The following is a 21,306-nucleotide window of genomic DNA, read 5'->3' on the forward strand; positions in this document are numbered from 1 at the left end:
CCCTTCAAGTCTGATCATCTTGTCCGGTCAGGCATTCCTGGTTAGGCAATAAAACTGAAAACTAACAACTAAAGCAGAAAATGAGTCTGCTAAATCGAACACAACATACAATAACAATTAAGCAGAGTGTCCCAAGAAATACTTGTTTCAACAAATTATCAGAATCAGGGACAGTCAACACAAGGGAAAAAAGGAAGAAGGAGAGAAACGATGACAAGAAGAAGAATCAAATCAGAATTTAAGATTAAAAATTCAAAATAATAAATTGTTAAAGAAAATAATTATGATATTTTTCTCTTAAAGTGAAATGGAAATATAATAACTCCCTAACCCCTCCCATGACAGGTTCAGGTTTAAGATATCCTTTAATGTCGTCTTACATAGAATCTACTTGGAAAAATTTTAAAATCAACATTTAAAAGTTTTAAAAATACGTTTGAAATAAAAGGCAAAGAGCTTTATGTATGATGTAAAAGACAATTTAATTACGAACATTCCTGGAAAATATGTCGTCTTCAAAAATCCTCGAAACAGGAATAAATAATTTCAAAAATAGATCTCAGATCATGAAAAATACAAAATATTTTGAAATATCAACTATTTACGAATGCGTTGAAAAATAATCGAGGAATAATGTAATATCTGAATGATTTGTTTGGAATTAAATTGATTTGTTTACGATCCGAGTTGAATGTTGCATCTTTCTGAATTTGTATGGACACTACGTTCTTCGGTATGAGTTGTTTTTAACAATTTTCTTCTTATAGACGCAACAGATAGAAGTTATATTAGTAGCAATCAAAAGCGCTTATTTTTCGCCGCAAGCCTATACCCCCTTTAATTTTTCACGAACACTCCCTTTAAGTGTTTAAATCTAAGAAATCGATGAAAAAAAAATAAAAAATCCTGGAAATTCATTTTGGCACATTTTTATTTTCAGTTCAGACACTTAATCACAATTATGATCTGAATCCGAAGTTTGAACAGAAAAAAATCAAAAATGAAGATAGGACCTCAAATTCAATTTCTAAGGGGAAAATGGCGAGAAATAAAAGAAGGAAAAAATCAACAAAAAAATAATTCATCAAAAAACTCTGGAAGGATATTACCCAAAATAATACAGGCCCAAACAGGAATATCTATATTTTTCCAAAAAAAAACGCGAAAAATGCGGGGAAAATGTTCTGTTCCATTTTATAGAATTTGCCGAATAGTAAACAAATAGCGATTAAACATTGGTTATCTTTTTTCTTTCCCTTCTATTTCCTTTTGGTTCACATAATTTACCCCCCCCCCTTCTTTAATGAAATTGGGAGCATACTTAAAACACTTTTAAAGAATTAAATTTTTTTATTTTTACTTTGTCCAAGACGACATTCAAAATACATCTCAACGTTTCCTTTCTGACAACTAACAAAACTAAAATATCTCAACCCCTGAATTTTATTTCAATAACTCTTGAGTACGTATTAAACAAATTTTTAAAAGCAACTTACGTTAATTACAAAATACTTGCGGAGTAAAATCGGAATTATGGTCGTCTTCATTTAGCAAAACATAACGGAACTTAAGTAGGAACGCTAATTTTCATAATACAGCAAAACTGGACAAAAATGGGCACATGTTTATGTATATATGTTTTAAAATGTTCCCTGTCTTCAAAAAGAAATTTAACATTTTTGCTTTCATTCGTCAAACTAAAAAAAGGAAAAAATTATTAACATTGTCTCTTCTGATTATAAAATATTTAAAAATTTATTAGTTACAAATTACATTTTTGATTTGATTCAAAGTAAGAACGAAGGCAATCATTATTCCGGTATTTATAACTGTATATCAAATCTGAGTCCAGCTCAAAAGTTGTGCCACTCCCAACTCCAAAGTTGTCCCACTCCCAACTTCAAAGTTGTCCCACTCCCAACTCCAAAGTTGTCCCACTCCCAACTCAAAAGTTGTCCCACTCCCAACTTCAAAGTTGTCCCACTCCCATCTCCAAAGTTGTCCCACTCCCAACTCCAAAGTTGTCCCACTCCCAACTCAAAAGCTGTCCCACTTCCAACTTCAAAGTTGTCCCACTCCCAACTCAAAAGTTGTCCCACTCCTAACTTCAAAGTTGTCCCACTCCCAACTCAAAAGTTGTCCCACTCCTAACTCAAAAGTTGTCCCACTCCCAACTCCAAAGCAGCCCCACTCCCAACTCCAAAGTTGTCCCACTTCCAATTCCAAAGTTGTCCCACTCCCAACTCCAAAGTTGTCCCACTCCCAACTCTCAATTAACTCCAAAGACTTGACTGTAAATGATTGATTGAATTTGTACAAGGAACTTGTAAAGTGTACACAGTGCACCTTCACTTTAAACATGGACGATTTATCAAGAGAACCTGGAGATCTAACTGTTTCAAGACCATATATAGATTTACCAAGGATATCTCGGAAATATTTAACATTCTTTAATGTTTCAACCGTGCCATTGTTTTGATTCCTATCCATCCTTTTCGTTCTTCTATTATTCATCTATTTCATACACTTCCTTCCTTCCTATCCATTCCTTTTCATCCTATCCATCCCTCGCTCTTCCTTTAATTCATCTCTTTCACCCACTTCCTTGTTTTAATTCCTTTCCATCCTATCCATCCCTCCCTCTTTCTTTCATTCATCTCTTTCAACCACATCCTTGCTTTAATTCCTTTCCATCCTATCCGTTCCTCCCTCATGCTTTAGTTCATCACTTTCACCCAATCCACTTCCTTGCTTTAATTCCTTTCCATCTCTTACTGCCACTTCCTTGTTTTAATTCCTTTCCATCCTATACGTCCTGCTTCCTCTGTCATGCACGTATACTTGTTTCATTGCTATCTTCCTACACTTCTCTTATACCTACTCTGTCATGCACGTATACTTGTTTCATTGCTATCTTCCTACACTTCCCTTATACCTACTCTTTCAAGCACGTATATACTTGTTTCATTGCTATCTTCCTATACTTCTTTTATACCTACTCTGTCATGCACGTATACTTGTTTCATTGCTATCTTCCTATACTTCTCTTATTACTACTCTGTCAAGCACGTATACTTGTTTCATTGCTATCTTCCTATACTTCTCTTATTCCTACTCTGTCAAGCACGTCTACTTGTTTCATTGCGATATTCCTATACTTCTCTTATTCCTACTCTGTCAAGCACGTTTACTTGTTTCATTGCTATCTTCCTATACTTCTCTTATTCGTACTCTGTCATGCACGTTTACTTGTTTCATTGCTATCTTCCTATACTTCTCTTATTCCTACTCTGTCATGCACGTATATACTTGTTTCATTGCGATATTCCTATACTTCTCCTATTCCTATACTTCTCTTATTCCTACTCTGTAAAGCACGTATGCTTGTTTCATTGCGATATTCCTATACTTCTCTTATTCCTACTACGTACTTGATTTTATTATAAGCTTCCTATTCCTCTCCTCCTATTCCTAGCTTCCTACTCCTATCCTACTATTCATATCCACCTATTCCTAGCTTCCTATCATTACTTATTCCTACTTTCTTTAAATGGTCATTACATATATTGGTAAATTCCTGCTGGGGAAACTTGAATCTAAAAAACATGACATCTTAAAATTTATTAACAATCAGATTTATTAAATTTGAAAATTTCAAGAATCAATTATAATTATGATAATAATAATAATAATGATAATAATAATAATAATAATAATACTAATTAGTATCTATATAACGGCAATATACCAGGTACAACTTATCACAAATTTGCCACAAAAAATAATATGTAAAAGCTAAATAATAATAATTTGATCCAAAGCTGATTAAATTTAGGTTTATTATTATATTATTTAGCGTGAGTGTGTTTTAATATATTTCACCTAGCACATCATCTCATCTGGTTTCAGAATATCAGATATTCGTTTCAGGAGGTTTCCGTCGGAACAATTTCAAGTCTATACATTATAATTGAGAATTGAGTAAATACTTTAATTTTTCTCAGAAAGATCCAGCGGTTAATTGCGTATTTTCACTCCGCCGCGGCGGTGGTGGCGGGCGTTTAACCTTGTTTGCGCGCATGTGCCCTGGATCTACATAGTTTGGTTCCGGTTCAATGAGAACGACAGGTCTACTCCCTTCTCTTAACTGATTAGGATCAGAGAAATGGTCAATGGGTCGGGATACGTGACCATAATCATCATTATTTGGATAGCAGCTCTCAGAGTACACCTGTCCGGGCTGAAACTGGGGATGATGATGGTGATGATGATGATGATGTGGGATAGGGTGTGGCTGGTAGTGGTTGTACTGCTGATAATGTGAGTATGAATGTTCTTCACCTTGAATATCGTCGTCTGTAAACTGTTGGGAGTTGAGAACCCAGGCTCCTATGGCACTGTTTTGACTGTAAAGGCCTGGTTGTCCAATCTGTTGGATTGGTTCATCTCTAAAACCTAAAACCTCATGAGGAGTTGTATTTTTCTCCGTCCTGCATTTCTCCGCAACCTGCCACTTCTTATTCATTACTTTCTGAAGATCTTTCAGAAAGGCTCTGGGTAGACTATCCGTGTTTGGACTCTCCTCAGAGGAAAAGGTTAATCTACCTGGAGAGTTGCGAATTGGTGGGGTTGGAGTAAATTTAGCTGCGGGTTTAGGATAAGGAGCAGGAGAAACCCCTCCTTGTGAGTGAAATCTGTCTGGAGTTTCTGATCTGAATGCTTCGGAGTAAGGTTGATTAAATGGTTCACAAGGAGGTCCAGGAGAAAAGTGAGGATTGTATTTAACCGGGGTTGATGATGGGGCTTCTATCATCTGAACATTATCATCAAATGATATTCTTCGACTAGATTTATGTGGCACTACAGGTTTTTTACCGGCTAGTGACGATCCTGCAGGTTTAGGAGACGTGGGGAGTTTATTACCAGGTCCTGAAGGAGGCAATCCATTTACGGGATTAGGAGAGAAACTCAACTGTGTAACCAAACTTCGTGAGTGTACAGTTGGGCTAGTCACTGGAGAAACATGATAGTGGTTCGAGCTAAAGGATTTGTTTGGTTCATAGCACATATCTGGGGGAGGAGGGGGGAGCTGATCTATGTCGTTTAAACTAGTCATACTATCCATCCTGGGTGGGGGAGGAAGGGGGAGGTTTTCCTCTTCTGACATGCTAGATATGCTTCTTTCAAAGGCTGAACTAAGAGGATCTTCTCTATAGTTGTCAGTAGATATCTCTGTTTGTCTGTTGGGAGGAACGCTCTCTCCGTCAACCCTGCACGATTCAATTTCCTTGTCATGTTCTTGAGGTTTCCTGGATAAACTGTTCCTCACAGCTTTCCGTAGCAGGGTTCCTCCTGCTCCTAGTCCTACTACACCTCCTCCGTCTCCCTCATCTTCGTCCTGGTCCGACTCCCGGACTAGACCCCATGTCGTCGTCGTCAGCGGAAGACGAGGAGTTGCTGCAGGACGTTTCTTTATTGTTCCTCCGAGAGGAAAATCACTTTCGAACCCTAACTCCGCACCAGACTTATCACTGAGACACCCACTACTGGAGGAGGACCTGGAGGAACGGGAGAAGGATCGTCGGAGCTTAAAACTTCTCTCCAGGGTGCCAACAGGGGTGAGCCCGGATACTCGATCCAAAGGCTCCGTGTGAGTATCCTCTACTATTTGATTTAGTCCGTCCAGGAGTGCGTTCTGTCCATTCTTGTAACTAGTGCTAGACATATCCGATTCTATTCCACTAGAGAGAGCACTTGCTAAACTTTTGTTCTCCGAACTAGGAGTTCTAGCTGGACTCTGTATTCCCTCCCCTCCGTTCTTGTCCCCGGAATTTTGCGGAATTTGCAAACCGTTCGTGGAATTCACAGAAAAACGCTTGGATGTGAGTATGTCTATATCAGCATGTGTAATCTCCTCCACAATACCTCGATAATTGTCAAACAAACTCTTCCCATTCTTTGCTATCCGTATCCCTGTCACCCATTGATGCAGCTCTCTCTGTGTATCTACACACAGGTATTTTATGTATTTAGGATTTTTAGCCTGAATCTGAGGATGCTTTATTCCAAAACAGAATTCTGACGGAGCCTTGTATTTATTTTTCCATCCTACTCCGTAATAAACTTGATTTACGTCAAATGTTGTAAGACAGACTAGATCCTTTGACGTTTTCTTTCCTTTGGGGGAATAGTATAGTCCTGATGTGCGTAGAACAAAATAGAACTTTTTCCAGGATTTTTTACTGTCGGCCTTAAGCCAGATATTTCCCTCTACTTCAGGAGCTCCGACTCCACTACAGGAGAAATATTCTTCAAGAAGTTCTTGTCTGGAGTGCTCCTCCATCTGATCATCCCGTTGGGAGGACGAGGTTTCCAGAAGATAAACCTCTGGACGGAGAAATAAGTCAAACTTCTCAGGACGTTCTATAAACCAGAGAGTGTTCTTGGAGTCAACCTTCCATAGGAGACAGTTCTCAACCAGATACTCATTATCCTCATACACCCGCTCCATGTATAGGTCAGGAACCAACTCAACCAGGGCCCACTTAGGATCCAGAGACACATGGTTCTTTTCAGCTAATATCCTGGTCACCTGAGCCACACTCATCTTCTCATCCACCAGGAGACTCTTAGCTGAACCATCACTAGTAAACACCTTGATAAACAGCTTTTTTACAGATGCTTCCTTTATCTTCTCAATTGCAATCTTGATCTTCTCCGCTTTGATCTTAGCCTCCTGCTCCTCTTTGCTGAGCTGGTGTACAGAGCTGGGTACTCCAACGGATTGTCCTGTTCTGTTACTGCTAGCTGCACTGCAACTGGACAGGATGGACATATTGTCGCAGAACGCTGAATCTGTATCAGGACTCTCCGTCCTTCCGCCTCCTTCGGGTTTACGAAGTTGTGCCTGCTTTATTTCATCGGAGCCGGAGCTGGATCTTGAATGTGAGTTGCTGTGTATTCCAAGATCTGTGATATTACTGCTAGATCGGTCGGATTCCGCCGGAGAAACTGGACTTCCTTCATCATCTTTCCTCCGCCGAGCCTCCTCTACACTGCGCCGTTTGTCCGCCACAATTTCTTGATCAAATTGTGATTCTAGAACGGTAAGCTCACCAAGAATTGCGTCGAGTTCATCGTCCTGAATCCATTATTAAATATTCAAACCCCTTGTCTCAACATTTATCAAAAATTTAATCATAAAACCTAATTATGCGGTGTAAAAATTGTTCGCCAATATTTATATATTCTGCATGTGCATAAACAGTTCATGAATGAATACACTGCAAAGAGTATAAATAACATGAATGAAAATAAAAACAAAGATGTTTAGAAATAATTTAAACCTGACTCGGTGAAATATTTGAAGAAATTATTACATATTCCAACTAAATCTGTTTTTCTTTTGAAATTGATTTTTTTTGTAAATTTAAATAAACATTTCCTATTTCCTTTAATCAAGTGTTGAGACGGGGTCTATAGAAATCAACAATATACATATAATATATATATATATATATATATATATTCTTGTTTTAATCAAGTGCTGAGACGGGGTTGAACAATATTTAATAATTCCCTGGGACGTATCAAGGTTGATTAGGGAGCATCTGTATTGTTTCTTCTTCTCTTTCAGGGTCATCTCCGGGATACGGGGGGGAGAGGAGGAGTTCGTCTCTCCACTAGAACCTGTATCCAAACCCTGAAAAAAACAAGGATTAAAAAGTTCCAAAAAAGCTTTAATATTAAAATTTTACAGTTTTTTAAAATCATTTTTGAATTTTTCATGCTCCGGCCCATTTATGCATTGATGGAAAGATAGAAAGATAGGCAGTGTATCATCTAATTATGCAGGTTTTGATAGAACTGGAGATAGAAGATATGAGATGGTGTCTACACCAGACTCTAGCTGAATATTCATACTGGAGATACGATACACTGCGACAAGAGAACAGGAAACCTTCATCTTCATGGGACTGTTCAAGGATTTAACTGTAAACACTGTAAAAATGTAAAAAAGCAAATTCAAAATGTCAAAACTCAAATATTTTGCTAAAATAGTATTAATCGATGGAAAAGATTACTATGATAAAAGTTTGAATGTTGCGAAAATGTTGTTTTGTGTGTCTTTAACAAAACTAAATTAACGGTTAAAAAATAATTATTTTTTTGAGTTAACGGTCCCTCTAAGCCCTGCATATTCTATAGAGAAAGATAAGCGGTGTAAAAAGTGTGGAATTTTGTAAATGAGAAACAGTTTAAGAACTTGACATTGCTGGGAGATTAGTGGATACAGTTCGAACTAATACAAGACATAGAAAGAATTTTATAGTTTAATATTGCATAAATAGCAAAACATAGATAGATATCAGTACAAGCGGGACATAGATACATACATACATAGAAAGGGGAAATAGATAGATAGTAGAACATAGATATATAGTGGAACATTGGTAGGTTGTAAGTCACAGATAGATAGTAAGACATAGATAGATAGTAAGACATAGATAGATATAAATACGTGGATAGATAGCAATACATAGATAGCAATAAACAGATAGATATCACTGTAGAGATAGATAGATAAACATACAGCAAGTAAGATAGGTTTCTTAAGCATAGACAATTAGCTGGACTTGGACACATAGATTGTTCCTTCTAAATAACTATTGAGCCGGATACATAATTAGTACCATATATACATGCATACAGGGTGACCCACGAAGGATAAGACTTCAAAGACGATTGTACGAAATTTGTTTAGTCCGTTTTCTTGCATTCAGGGCACATTGCAGACCAAAACTGGCATATTTCTTTGCTTAATCATTCAGTAAACAATCAAAATACTCTATTGAATGCAGAAACCAAAAATCAACTTCAAATCGTCATATTTTTAGAGTTTCAGGTCGTTTTTACATTCTCAGTGTTTGTGGGTATCCCTGTCAAAGACAAGGAAATTTGACAGTTCCTTATACATAGGGAAATTGAGAATAAAGACAAATTGACAAATGGGTAGATCTGAACAAATATAAATACAGATAAACAGCAAAATAGATAGGTAGATATAAATACAAAAAATTAAAAGACAGATAGACGGAAAAATAGATAAAAGATAAACAAACACATAAAAGATAGATAGACAGACAGATAGATAAAAGATAGATAGACAGACAGATAGATAAAATATAGATAGAAAGACAGTTAGATAAAAATAGAAAGACAGACAGACAGACAAACAGACAGACAGATAGATAACAGGTAAATAGACAGACAGATAGATAAAAGATAGATAGACAGACAGTTAGATAAAAACAGAAAGACAGACAGACAGACAAACAGACAGACAGATAGATAAAAGGTAAATAGACAGACAGATAGATAAAAGATAAATAGACAGACAGTTAGATGAAAAAATAGATAGATAGACAGATAGATAAAAGATAGATAAACAAACAGACAGATAGAAGATTGACAGACAGATAGATAAAAGATAGATTGACAGACAGTTAGATAAAAAACAGATAGACAGAAAGAAAGATAAAAGATAGATAGACAGACAGATAAATAAATGATAAATAGACAGCCAGATAGATAAAATAGATTAAAGATAGATAGACTGATAGATAGATAAAAGATAAATAGACAGCCAGATGGATAAAATAGATAAAAGATAGATAGAGACAAACAGATAGATAGACAGAAGATAGATAAAAAATAAAACCCTAAGTATGCATCCATCTTAATTAATGCCGGAGCAGGGCGATTAAAATAAAACATGTATTCTATTACATATTGCGCCTAGATCAATAAAATCCAAGTTTAATAACTAAATTGATAAACTACATATAAACCCCTGTTTACTATCGTAATTGGAAACTTTTAGAGCCAAATAAAATATCAACACACCGTCCCACATGCATGGACAGGGGCTTATATTACATTCAAAAATATTGAACAAATATTCTAAAAAGGGTGTCGTGAGATCATATTTCTCTTTAAAATACTGAATTTTTTAAAAATACTCCCCTGTACGTGTTTAGTGTTAATCATCAAGGCTTTGTAACTGGTTGTTATGCCCGTTTAAAAATAATTCCCCCCAGTTTTGAAGGAGTTCTTGCGTTCAGAGGTGTCAACATACACCAGATGTAAGATTTATCATCCCTTGTGTTCAATACTAGACCTAGATCAAGATATATAGAGAGAGAATTTCAGGGGACAAACATAAACTTTTAAACAGACAAACACCACCGTCACACACACACACATCAACATTCTAATGGTTTACCTTCTTCAGAGTATTAAGTTCTCCCAACCATTGATTGAGAAGTTTAGTTGGATCATCCTCTGTATCAGAATCCGCTTCATACAGCGGATCCATCCTTACTTCGCACCCAACCGGAGAAATGTTTAACTCAACCTTACTGGTAAAGTCCCTTCCCGGAGAACGGTGTCGTCCTACCGGAGTAAAATCGTTCACTTTCTTGTTATTATTTCGTTCTCTCGTGGCAAGAATTGGTGAGGCTTGCTCCGTGAAGAAGTTAGGTTGATGCACGGAGTCTACGGATTGGTACTGAACGTGGGACCTGGAGACAAGATCTGTAATAGGAACCAGGGATCTGAAATATAACAATAGTAAGTACACAATAGTGTAAACTAAATGAGAATAAAGGAAATGTCAACAATTAGTAGAAATTTCCCTCTGGGAAATGGAGAAGCAACCTATTCTCCCCAGCAGGAGGGGGAAATGAGGGTAAGGGGGGGGGGAATGAAGAGGGGATGGAGTAAATAACTTAATATTTGATGTACACTTCTCCTGTCCAAACACTTGTTGTATACTGAGTATATCACGCTAAATAAACACTCACTACAAGAGCATCTTACAAAACTTCTTTTTGAGAAAGCTTTTAGATGGGGAAACTATCTGAAGAGGGGGATTTCCCCCTCTACATACTCATAAAATCCCCCTCATATCACTATCTTCCAACCTGGCTTTTAGCTCACGCACTGCCCATTGTCAATTTCCTCTTAATGGTCGCTGGTTATCCATACCCCCCCCCCCCATTAATCTTGCGACCCAAATATTTTGTCATCAGTCCATTATCCCCCCCCCCCCTCCTCCATCTCATTTATAATCCTTTCTTCAACCTCTTCTAATCAAACTTTCCAATTGAATCCGATCTTATCAATATATATTATTGATGTAGATGTCTCGTACTATAGTACAATTGTACTATTGTACAATTGTAAATTGAAATTTTTCTTGATTTTCTAATATTTCAATTAAATTCGTTTATTAAATTTACATTTGCAGGTACTTAATTAATATCATGTAAATAATAAATATGATTCGTATAATGTCGTTCAAAATTCTGACTTCGTAATTTTGAAAAAGTTGACCTATAAAATCACAAAGACAATTAAGGAAGTACTTGGCGTATAACCATCACCCTTTTTGTTATATTTTTTAATCCCTTAGAAATATATCCCCCTCCTCCCTTTTCATACAAATCTATAGATCCGGTTTAAAATATATATCTTCTTCTTCTGTAGAATGTCATTTATCATATAGAGAATTCATCCTGAGGAATAGATATAAAGATCGATCAATCTATTCATTCATTCATCCTTTCATGTACCCTTTCATCCGTCCTTTCATCCATCCTTTCAATTCTTTAATTTTCTAAATTCATCCTTTCTTTTTTTTGAAGTTCCTTAATTTATTCTTTTATCCTGTAAAATTTTAAATCGGTGTTAAAACAAGGAAACCTGTAAAAATTCTACTCGGTTTAAAAAAACGAAAACCTGTAAAAATTCTGTTTAAAATGAAAACCTGTTAAGTATTTACTCTTGAGTTGGATTTTGAAGTCCTTTTACTCCAATCCAATTCAACTCAATACTTTCCACAACCCTTGCAGACTTATAGAAATATTAGATAAAAGATAAACAAATACATAAAAGATAGATAGACAGACAGATAGATAAAAGATAGATAGACAGACAGATAGATAAAAGATAGATAGAAAGACAGTTAGATAAAAACAGAAAGACAGACAGACAGACAAACAGACAGACAGATAGATAAAAGGTAAATAGACAGACAGATAGATAAAAGATAGATAGACAGACAGTTAGATAAAAACAGAAAGACAGACAGACAGACAAACAGACAGACAGATAGAAAATATACATTTTGCCACATGTTCCCTGCCTTAAAACACTTGTGTAAATAATATATTTAATTTTGTTTCATAATTAATAATTCTTAAAAATAAACAGGTTCCAGATACACGCTGATACACACTGATAAGTGTTTGGTTTGTCGAGTAGAGGATTCAACTGCAGTAGTTTTGTAAAACATAGAGCTAGGTTTCTTATCTTTATTAAGAAAATAAGAAAATAAAGGGGCTGTAGGCAAAATTTCAAGTGACCCTTCATTATCAGAGTGGCATGTTCCATTTACATTGTTATCCTTAAAAAATTCGTCTGAGCGAAAATGATGAAGATATCTATATCTATAATTTTTCTATCTAAAAGTTGATAATTTTCTATTTGGGTTTTCTCTACTAAAGTGATTTACGGACTTAGAATTTCACATTTTACAAAATTAAAAACGACTATATCTAATTCATAATTGTTAAAATAAAGCCCTCTCTTTTTACAAAAAAAGAAAATAGAAAAAATTTAATCTTTTTAGATTAGACGCAAAAAAATAAGTTTTATTGGAATTATTAGTTTGTAACTTTACTGACGTAGAACTATAATAATAAACTAATATATTTCGGGCCTGGAACTGGACATTAAATCTTCTAAACACTAAACACCTATTTTCATAATTTTGGGATTTCTAAAACGCGCGTTGTATTTCTGCCTTTTTTGTATCTTCAATCTTGACATCTAATCAAGAATATTTTCCAAGTTTGAACCTATTAAACATATTTAATAGTGAAGTTAATATTTTTTTAAAGAAAGTTTTAAAAAAGCCTAAATTTGTCGGTCATGCTAAACTTGTATACACCAGTACGTCACGGGAAACTAAGCGTCCTTGTCTTTAATGTCACGGGAAACTAAGCGTCCTAGTTTAAAGTCAGCCTAAACTTTGGAACCTATTTTAACTAGTTAAATGAAGATTCTAAATTTTAAAGTATAGAAGATCTTTAACAATGCATTTTGAATAAGAGACAAAAATCAGACTGAAGACAAGTTTGTAGTTAGTTTAACGTTGCACAAATGGATAGTTAGAAATAAGGCTAACCCCACACTGTACACTGTAGAGGCAGGTCCTCAATGTCATCGGAGATAAGATCTTCAAACCTGGAATCTCAGGGAATTCATTCCAATAAGGGTTCATTAGGGACCCAAATAGATTAACATATAGATAGATAGATAGATAGATAGATAGATAGATAGATAGATAGATAGATAGATAGATAGTCCTTAGTAAGAATTGAGTGTGATTTGAGTAAAGAATAAGTTGAAAGTGAGTGAGGATAAAGTAAGGTAATGTAAATAATGAGTAAGGATCAAGTAAGGTAATGTAAATAATGAGTAAGGATCAAGTAAGGTAATGTAAATAATGAGTGAGGATAAAGTAAGGTAATGTAAATAATGAGTAAGGATCAAGTAAGGTAATGTAAATAATGAGTAAGGATCAAGTAAGGTAATGTAAATAATGATTAAGGATCAAGTAAGGTAATGTAAATAATGATTAAGGATCAAGTAAGGATTAAATAAAGAATGAGTAGAGATTTAGTAAGAATTAAGTAAAAGTAAATTGAGGTTGAAAAACGAAGGATTAGCATAGTAAATCAAAAGAAGAATATATAAAGAAAAAGTATTCAGAATTGTGCCAAAGCCTAAGTATAAGTAAATTAGGATGATTTCTAGTACTGAATGTACAATGCAGATAATTATTTTTAATTATACAAAAACCAAATCTGTCTTATATTAATCTGCAAAGAGGGGGAAATTAAAGTAAAGAATATTTTCCCTTGTACCACTAGGTGGCAAGCAGAAGCCATTCTTAAAGATGCCAAAATCCCCGGGGGTAAATTTCGAGGATACAGGGGGGATTTTAAGAAAGGGTTACTTATGCATTGACAAAACTAACCATATAAAAATATAGTTCAATTAAAAAATTAAACCAGGAAACAGAATGTTTAACAAAAACATAGATGTAAAAAGTATAAAGAATGAAAAAGAAGTAACGAAAGAAAATTGCAAATTGTGCAAAACTTCCAAGTAAATATTTAGCATTAAAGCAGTATTGCAAAATATTAACATAAAATAACAATTTCTATCCCTTAATCTCAAGGGTTATAAAACCTACTTATAATATTGCAAAGTTGAAAACAAAACTTATATTTTGTAGAACGTTGTTAGAAACTGGAGATATTTGAAATTACATTACAAAGGTTAGATTTAGTTTCTATTTTTCTTTTTTAAATCTTAAAGACAGAAAAAATAGACAGATAGATAGATAGATAGATAGATAGATAGAAAAGACAGATATAGAACCTAAAAGAGGCGGGATGAAGGGTTGTCAAGACAGAAATCGACTATGTGAAGATTTGAATTTCAACCCTGAGTTGAATTAAAAATTTTAAACCTCTAGTACTTTAATTCAACCCCAGAGTTTACTTAAACCCTTATCTATCCTTGTGTTTAAATATCATTGAATAGAAGAATAATCTAAAAACATATCCTTGTGTCTGAATATCATTGATTAGAAGTATTATGTAGATAACGCTAGTGAGCAGAATACAAGTGAAATTAATATTGAGTTACGTTGGATACTCTATATCAATCAGACCCGGGGGGGAGGGGTACTACTGAAAAGGGGGGAAGGGGAGAATAAAGGGAGAAGGGGAATTATTTTTACTGTTGTAAGTTTAATGTAAAAAATACGTATCTAAGTTAAATTTCCTTCATAAATCATGCTTTTCTTTAGAATTTGTTGTTTCATCAAATAGTCAGGTATTTCCCTCAAAAAGCTTATGCTTTTCTAATGAACTCGTATGTCACTCAAAAACTCATTTTTTCCTGAAGATCTCGCGTGTCACTCAAAAGCTTGATCATTTTTTCCTAAAGAGCTCTTAGTTTTTCGTCAGAACTTTTTCCCCTCAAAAACTCTTGTTCCCCTCAAGAGTAAAAAACTCTGTTTCCTTAAAAATTGTGTTTCCCATGAGCTTACTTTTGAAAATAGTGTACCAATACAGATACTGAAATATAGGTATCACTGTGTGATCTGGATTGATTGGTAGACGCTTCGGGGTGTAAGAAAGAGGGTAGGGGAAAGGAAGGGAAATGGGGGTAATAATATAAGGAGGGGAAGGGGGAGAGGGGGATAAGGATGGAATTTGATCAGATTCTACTGATAAATATTTATTTCAAGCTGAGTTTCTTATTCTCTCCGGGCAATAAATAAAATTTGATTAAAATTCAACTTTTCAACCCTCTTGACAAACAGACCCTTAACTAAACACACACACACACAAACAGTATCAGATTTAACTAGAGCAATCCAGAATGAATCCAGATTAAAACTAATTCTCAATTTTTCTCTGTAAAATATTTATGAAAATTAAGAAATTTAAATTTATATTGGAGGACAGTGACACTTTATTTCTCTCTGAGATGAGTCTAGGAATACTGTCAAGTTTTTAACAAATGTTTAGTATTTTAGTGCCAACAATAACACGTGTAAACTTACATGTTTTTCATACCCCGTCTTACATGAAATATGCGCATATTTAAATTGTTTTAAACATCAGCTCGGATTGAGATTTAGGGTGGGGGGGGGGTTGGGGATTTTCATGCTTTAACTTCACAGGTTAAATTCTGCCAATGCAGGATTAAACTATTAAATATGGAACTCTATTTGCATGTGCGACTAAATCATGCAAGGATTGTGCAGAAATGTGCATCATGCTGAACCTTAAATTAAACAAACCAAATTTACGAATCGTCACAGTACATCAGGGTACCTTGATGTCTTTACGGGACTTCTGCATCAATTCTTGGAATGTAAAGGCTATTCCAGCTTAAACATGAACTCCACAAGATACTTGGGATTTTAAACACGCATTCCTCAATATATTTGGGATTTTTAACACAAGTTCCACAAGATATTTGGGATTTTAAACACGCGTTCCACATGATACTTGGGATTTAAACACGCGTTCCACAAGATATTTGGGGTTTTAAACACGAGTTCCACGATATATTTGGGATTTTTAACACAAGTTCCACAAGATATTTGGGATTTTAACGTTCCACATGATACTTGGGATTTAAACACGCGTTCCACAAGATATTTGGGGTTTTAAACACGAGTTCCACGAGATATTTGGGATTTTAAACACGAGTTCCATTAGATACTTGGTATTTTAAACATGAGTTCTACAAAATATTTGGGATTTTAAACACGAGTTTAACAAGATATTTGGGATTTAAACACCAGTTCCAAAAGATATTTGGAATTTTAAACACGAGTTTCACACTATATTTGGGATCTTAAACACAGTTCCGCAAGCTACTTTGGATTTTAAAAATGATGAGTCCCACAAGATACTTGGAATTTTAAACACGAGTTCCACATGATACTTGGGATTTAAACACGAGTTCTACAAGATACTTGGGATTTTAAACAAGAGTTCTAAATGATACTTGGGATTTAAAACACGTGTTTCACAAGATATTTGGAATTTTAAGCACGAGTTCTGCACAAGATACTTGGGATTTTGAACACAGAAACACAAGCTGTGCTTAACACTGATTCAGGAACCACACAAGTTCTAACCTACATTTATCATGTCTCATGCAAATATAATTTACATAAAGGATATCCTTCTAATATTTTTCTTGGGTGTACTACACGATATGGGGAAAAGGAGTGTTACTAGTGCGTAAATTGTACAACAAAATTTATTCTAAAAATTCATATATATTGATGAATTTTTAAGAATAATTCTCAGAAATATGATGACTTACTTGACCTTCTAGTATTTTTCAAGAATATTTATTTTAAATATTTCCTTTAAAGGATTTGATACATTCTGCTATACACCTGATATTTAGGTATAATTGGTATGTTCTATACTATACACCTTTTCATTGCATGTATTTACAGAATAATAACACTATCATACCCCCCCCCCCCCTCCTATATAATCTAGATCGAGTCCCTTGTGTAATGTATCAGATATAGAGTTGAAAATGAAGATAAAAGCCCTAGTGTCACGATACAAGGATGCCAACCCACAGTTTTGGTATTAATAGAATAGAATATATGTAGATAACCTATAGGATAAACTATCTATCTATCCGATAATCTATTCAATAAAAATGAGTTTTCATTCCTGCTTTCAAGCTTTGTATACAGTGTGATTAAATTGATTAAAATTCATCTGAAGTTCCGGGAATTCAATAATTTAATAATTTTAATAAAATCGTTAATTGCAGGTGAATGACCAGCAGATCATAAAATTGGACCGATTTTTACCATGTATATATAAAAAGAATGGTGGCCATGAAAAGAAAACTAAAATCATCAAAAATGCGGCAAATACGGGTATTTGCTTATGTTTCCGTAATTTTTAAAGAGAAGTGCATTTAAGTGCACTTCTCATTTGCAATGCTCATAAAAGTATAAACGGACAAAAATATCCTTAACCCCCATTGCTAAATTCAAAGTGTTTGAATCAAGGTTTAGGATTGCTTAAAATGACACGGAACCTATTAAAATTCCCCTTTTAAACTTAGTCTCGGGTTTCTGGTATCAAATTGAACAAAACTGTTTCTGAATACCATCCATTAAAATGCTAATGTGTTCTTTTATCCTTTGTATCCCGTGTCCTCAAAATTATTCAAATAAAACGGAGTTTTTTAAAAGTAAATAGAGGGATTTGAAGGAAGGATGAGTGAAGCCTGCATTTTGAGTAAGAATAGAATAAATTTCCAAGAAGTATTACAGGACCAATTCTTTTACCGCGCAGCTTAACCCTGTACAGGTAGACCTGATACCAGAACTTATAAAATAGCGCTAATCTGCAGGCGCCTCAAATCAGGAAGGTTATAGTTTAACGCGATTAAGAGCTTAATCTGTGCCAAAAAAAAACTGGCTCGTAATTTCACGATCTTACATTTTAACCTTTGGAGATATCCAGAAGAAATTATTTTTTCTGTCGGACTACAGATGATACGGATTAGTACACTCTGAAGGAATTAACATATACTAAAGTATTTTTGTGAAAAAGAAAATGAACCATTTAAGGTTATTATTTTGAATATTGATATTTTAAAAAATCTGATAAGAACAGATCCTACACTTTAATCTTAACCGTAAACTGTTTCTTTACAATAAAAATATCTAAATCTTAATTTAAAATATCAACTACCTTTGCATTACTGTTTCTTCCCAACCAAAGAACAAAAACAATTTTGTTTTAAAGTTATTTGCAATGAAATATTGCGATAAGAAATTTTGCTTAGACTTTAGTCAACAAATACAATGGAATTGAGCTGGAAACTCAAATCTCCTAATCCCTATATTTTTGCATCCCAATGTTGTAGACTTTAGATATTTCAAATTTTAAATTTTGTTAGATAAAACAATTTAAGTTTGATATATCCAATATCTACACAATCAGGTTGCAAAAATATAGAGAATATTTTTTTTTTTTGGCATAGACCTTATTCCTTTGGATTTTTAATTTAATCGTTTTGCAAAACGCTAGTTTATATTTGATTTTTATATTTGTTCTTTATAGTTGAAATTTAAATTTGATTTTTATATTTGATTTTTTCCTTGAAACTAATTTTCCTCTTATAAAATTACAAGGAAGAAGTTGAAGAAAAATATTTGATTTTTCCTCCCATATTTTTTGTGTCAGTGCCTTGAGTTGACGTTATCTCTAATCCGGAGATTTTATCTTTGTTTAGAGAATTTAAAAGGAATAGGCCTTGGTAAAAACTGGGCTGAGATGAAAACATGTTAGGATAGAATATCTATTATGGGTTTGACGAGTTAAATCACCCCTCCCCCCCCCCTGGTATCAGGTGTTAGACTTCTCTCTTCCGCCTCTGTTGTGATCAATACCCGGAGCTGAGCTTTCTAGGAACTTGGGTTTAAACAATAGATCGGAGTAAAGGGAAACTTCAACTATTTCAGGGTGTCAGGGGGAAAGAAGGGGAAATAGGTGCGAACAGGGGGGGGGGGGGGGGGTTGAATGGATGAAGGTTAAAAAGGATTAAAGTACAATAGAAGAAAAATGAAAAGTTTAAGACTAACATGTTCAGGTCCGGATTATTAAGGGGTCTTTACTCTTCAAAGAAATTAATCAATAAGGTTTGTTTTGAAAAAGGTGGGAAGAAAATAAACAAAAAGAGCAAAAACATCCTCGATGGAAAACTAGAACAAAATAAAAATGCTGATTTAAGACACACGAGGTGGGGATGGAGCATGAGCTTACCGTTTAATGCGACGGAAGAAAAGTCGTGATTTATTAGCGGTGCTCCACTGCAAGTATCGGAGCTGTAAAAACCTTTCTCTCCAACCCATGCCTGAGCTAAACTCTTCTAATCTCAACCTGATTATAGGTTCAGGAGAGACATGGAGCAAGGTTTCGCACTTTCCCAATTGTCAGGGGACAAAAACTGGATGATCGAATGACTTCCTCTACACCCTTCTCCGAACCAATCTTCATATTGATCCGGTTTTGGAGAAACTTGTTGCAAAGTTTAAGAACTGCATCGTCTAGTCCTTGAGATATATCTCTCCACGTTATCCTACTTCAAGAGATCTAGGATCCGAAGCCTAACTAATCTCATCTGATCACCAGACGAGATTGAGACTGTAGTTTCTTGTTCCCATATCTCAGATCTCAGTATCTTTAAACCTATCTTCCCTGCTGCCTGGGTGGGTCCAACTCTAACATTAACATACAATTTAGCTCGGAGTAAGAAACAGCTTCTTATAAGTCAACATCGGAGAAAATGTCTTGTAATGAACCCTCCACAAACTGTTTTAACCAAGACAAGAAATATATTACACTGTCACTTTACATATAGGAAGGGAGCGAGAGGAATTATTTAACAAAATGTTCATGTCAGTCCTCGTTTATGAACATTACACTCATAAGTGTATCAAAATCCAGTTGAAGGGGGGGGGGGAGGTGTTAGACATGCAAAAAACAGACAAGAGTGGAATGCATATATATTGCGTTAAATATAGGCGCCGGGCTAGATTGCATGATAACGAGAGTAACCCTTGCAGCGCGCGCAAAGAACCAAGATTGACTGCGTGACCTGTGTCGATTCTTGACAATTCCCTCGCGCGCATCACATTTAACAATGCCGCGCTACCGAATTCAATTCCCTCAAAAAACATGGCGGACACAATGAGGTCCGATCAACCTACATTCTTGAAAGAGCGTACTTGGAATGAATCTGCTTAATATTCAGGAGTGAACATTTCCTAATGCACGGTTTGCTAAAAAAGGATAAAACCCAAATCCATATTTCCTTGCATGTGCAAAACTGAACTTAAACTACTTAACCCAGAATATGTAATATATATGTATCTGTATTCTTTGTATCAATTAGCTGAACACTTAGATTTAGAATATTACGTTTCTGCAAAATCAAAATTAAAACTAAAAATTGCAACATCTTTTCAAACATAATCTTTGAAAAGAGGTTGCAGTTTATAATTGTTCGGTGCTGCGTATTTAATTTTAAATTATACATTGCAGATATTTGTGAGCTGAAAATTAGACTTTTTGGTGCAGTGCAGTCAGGCCATGGTACATGTTTTTACAATAAAGCATATATATTCTCTAGATACTATTCATGTACTGGCTTTCATTAGCATTCAACATATATATATTAAAGATATCTAAAATAAGAATATTGATAGAAATATAGATAGTCACATAAACATAAAAAAATTTTAAGTAAAGAAAATATAAGGTAGTGTAGATTTGCACTGAAAGAAAAAATGAATGAATGAATGAATAAATGAATGAATGAATGTGACACTGCTAATTTAATCTATGCAATATTACATGAAACTTTGTAAAGATAAGAAATTTTTTCATTTTTATCTCACACAACTGATATAAGAATCTAGCTGCAGAATCATGAATTTTGTAAGAAAACATGACTTTTTCTCCTTTTCTTCCAAGAGGAAGGGAGGAACCATTTAAATACTTAAAATAAATTAATTAAGGGAATGGGTTCCAAGTCATTTAACGTTAAGTATTTGGTCAACTCCCATTTCCCAGCATACATCTTATATTATCCCCCCCA

The 21,306-nt window shown here is 34.7% G+C and overlaps 1 protein-coding gene across 2 annotated transcripts in view; it reads right to left on the minus strand.

The window, feature by feature from the left end:
- Positions 1-3,866: 3,866 nt before the first annotated feature.
- The window catches only part of LOC111696679 (amyloid beta A4 precursor protein-binding family B member 1-interacting protein), a 40,775-nt gene continuing 23,335 nt past the window's right edge, over positions 3,867-21,306 (minus strand). Inside the window, exons 1-4 of one of the 2 annotated variants that reach the window (XM_023466367.1) lie at positions 19,470-20,012; positions 10,286-10,616; positions 7,580-7,702; positions 3,867-7,141 (exon numbers count right to left, since the gene is read on the minus strand). In XM_023466367.1, the coding sequence (XP_023322135.1) occupies positions 4,001-7,141; positions 7,580-7,702; positions 10,286-10,616; positions 19,470-19,558 (3,684 nt within the window). In that variant the 5' untranslated portion in view covers positions 19,559-20,012 and the 3' untranslated portion in view covers positions 3,867-4,000. Of the gene's footprint in view, positions 7,142-7,579; positions 7,703-10,285; positions 10,617-19,469; positions 20,013-21,306 lie in introns of those variants that run through there. The other variant, XM_023466368.1, reaches the window with a different exon arrangement.

Source organism: Eurytemora carolleeae, unplaced genomic scaffold (genome assembly GCF_000591075.1).
Source record: "Eurytemora carolleeae unplaced genomic scaffold, Eaff_2.0 scaffold250, whole genome shotgun sequence".
NCBI classification, from domain to species: Eukaryota; Metazoa; Arthropoda; class Copepoda; order Calanoida; family Temoridae; genus Eurytemora; species Eurytemora carolleeae.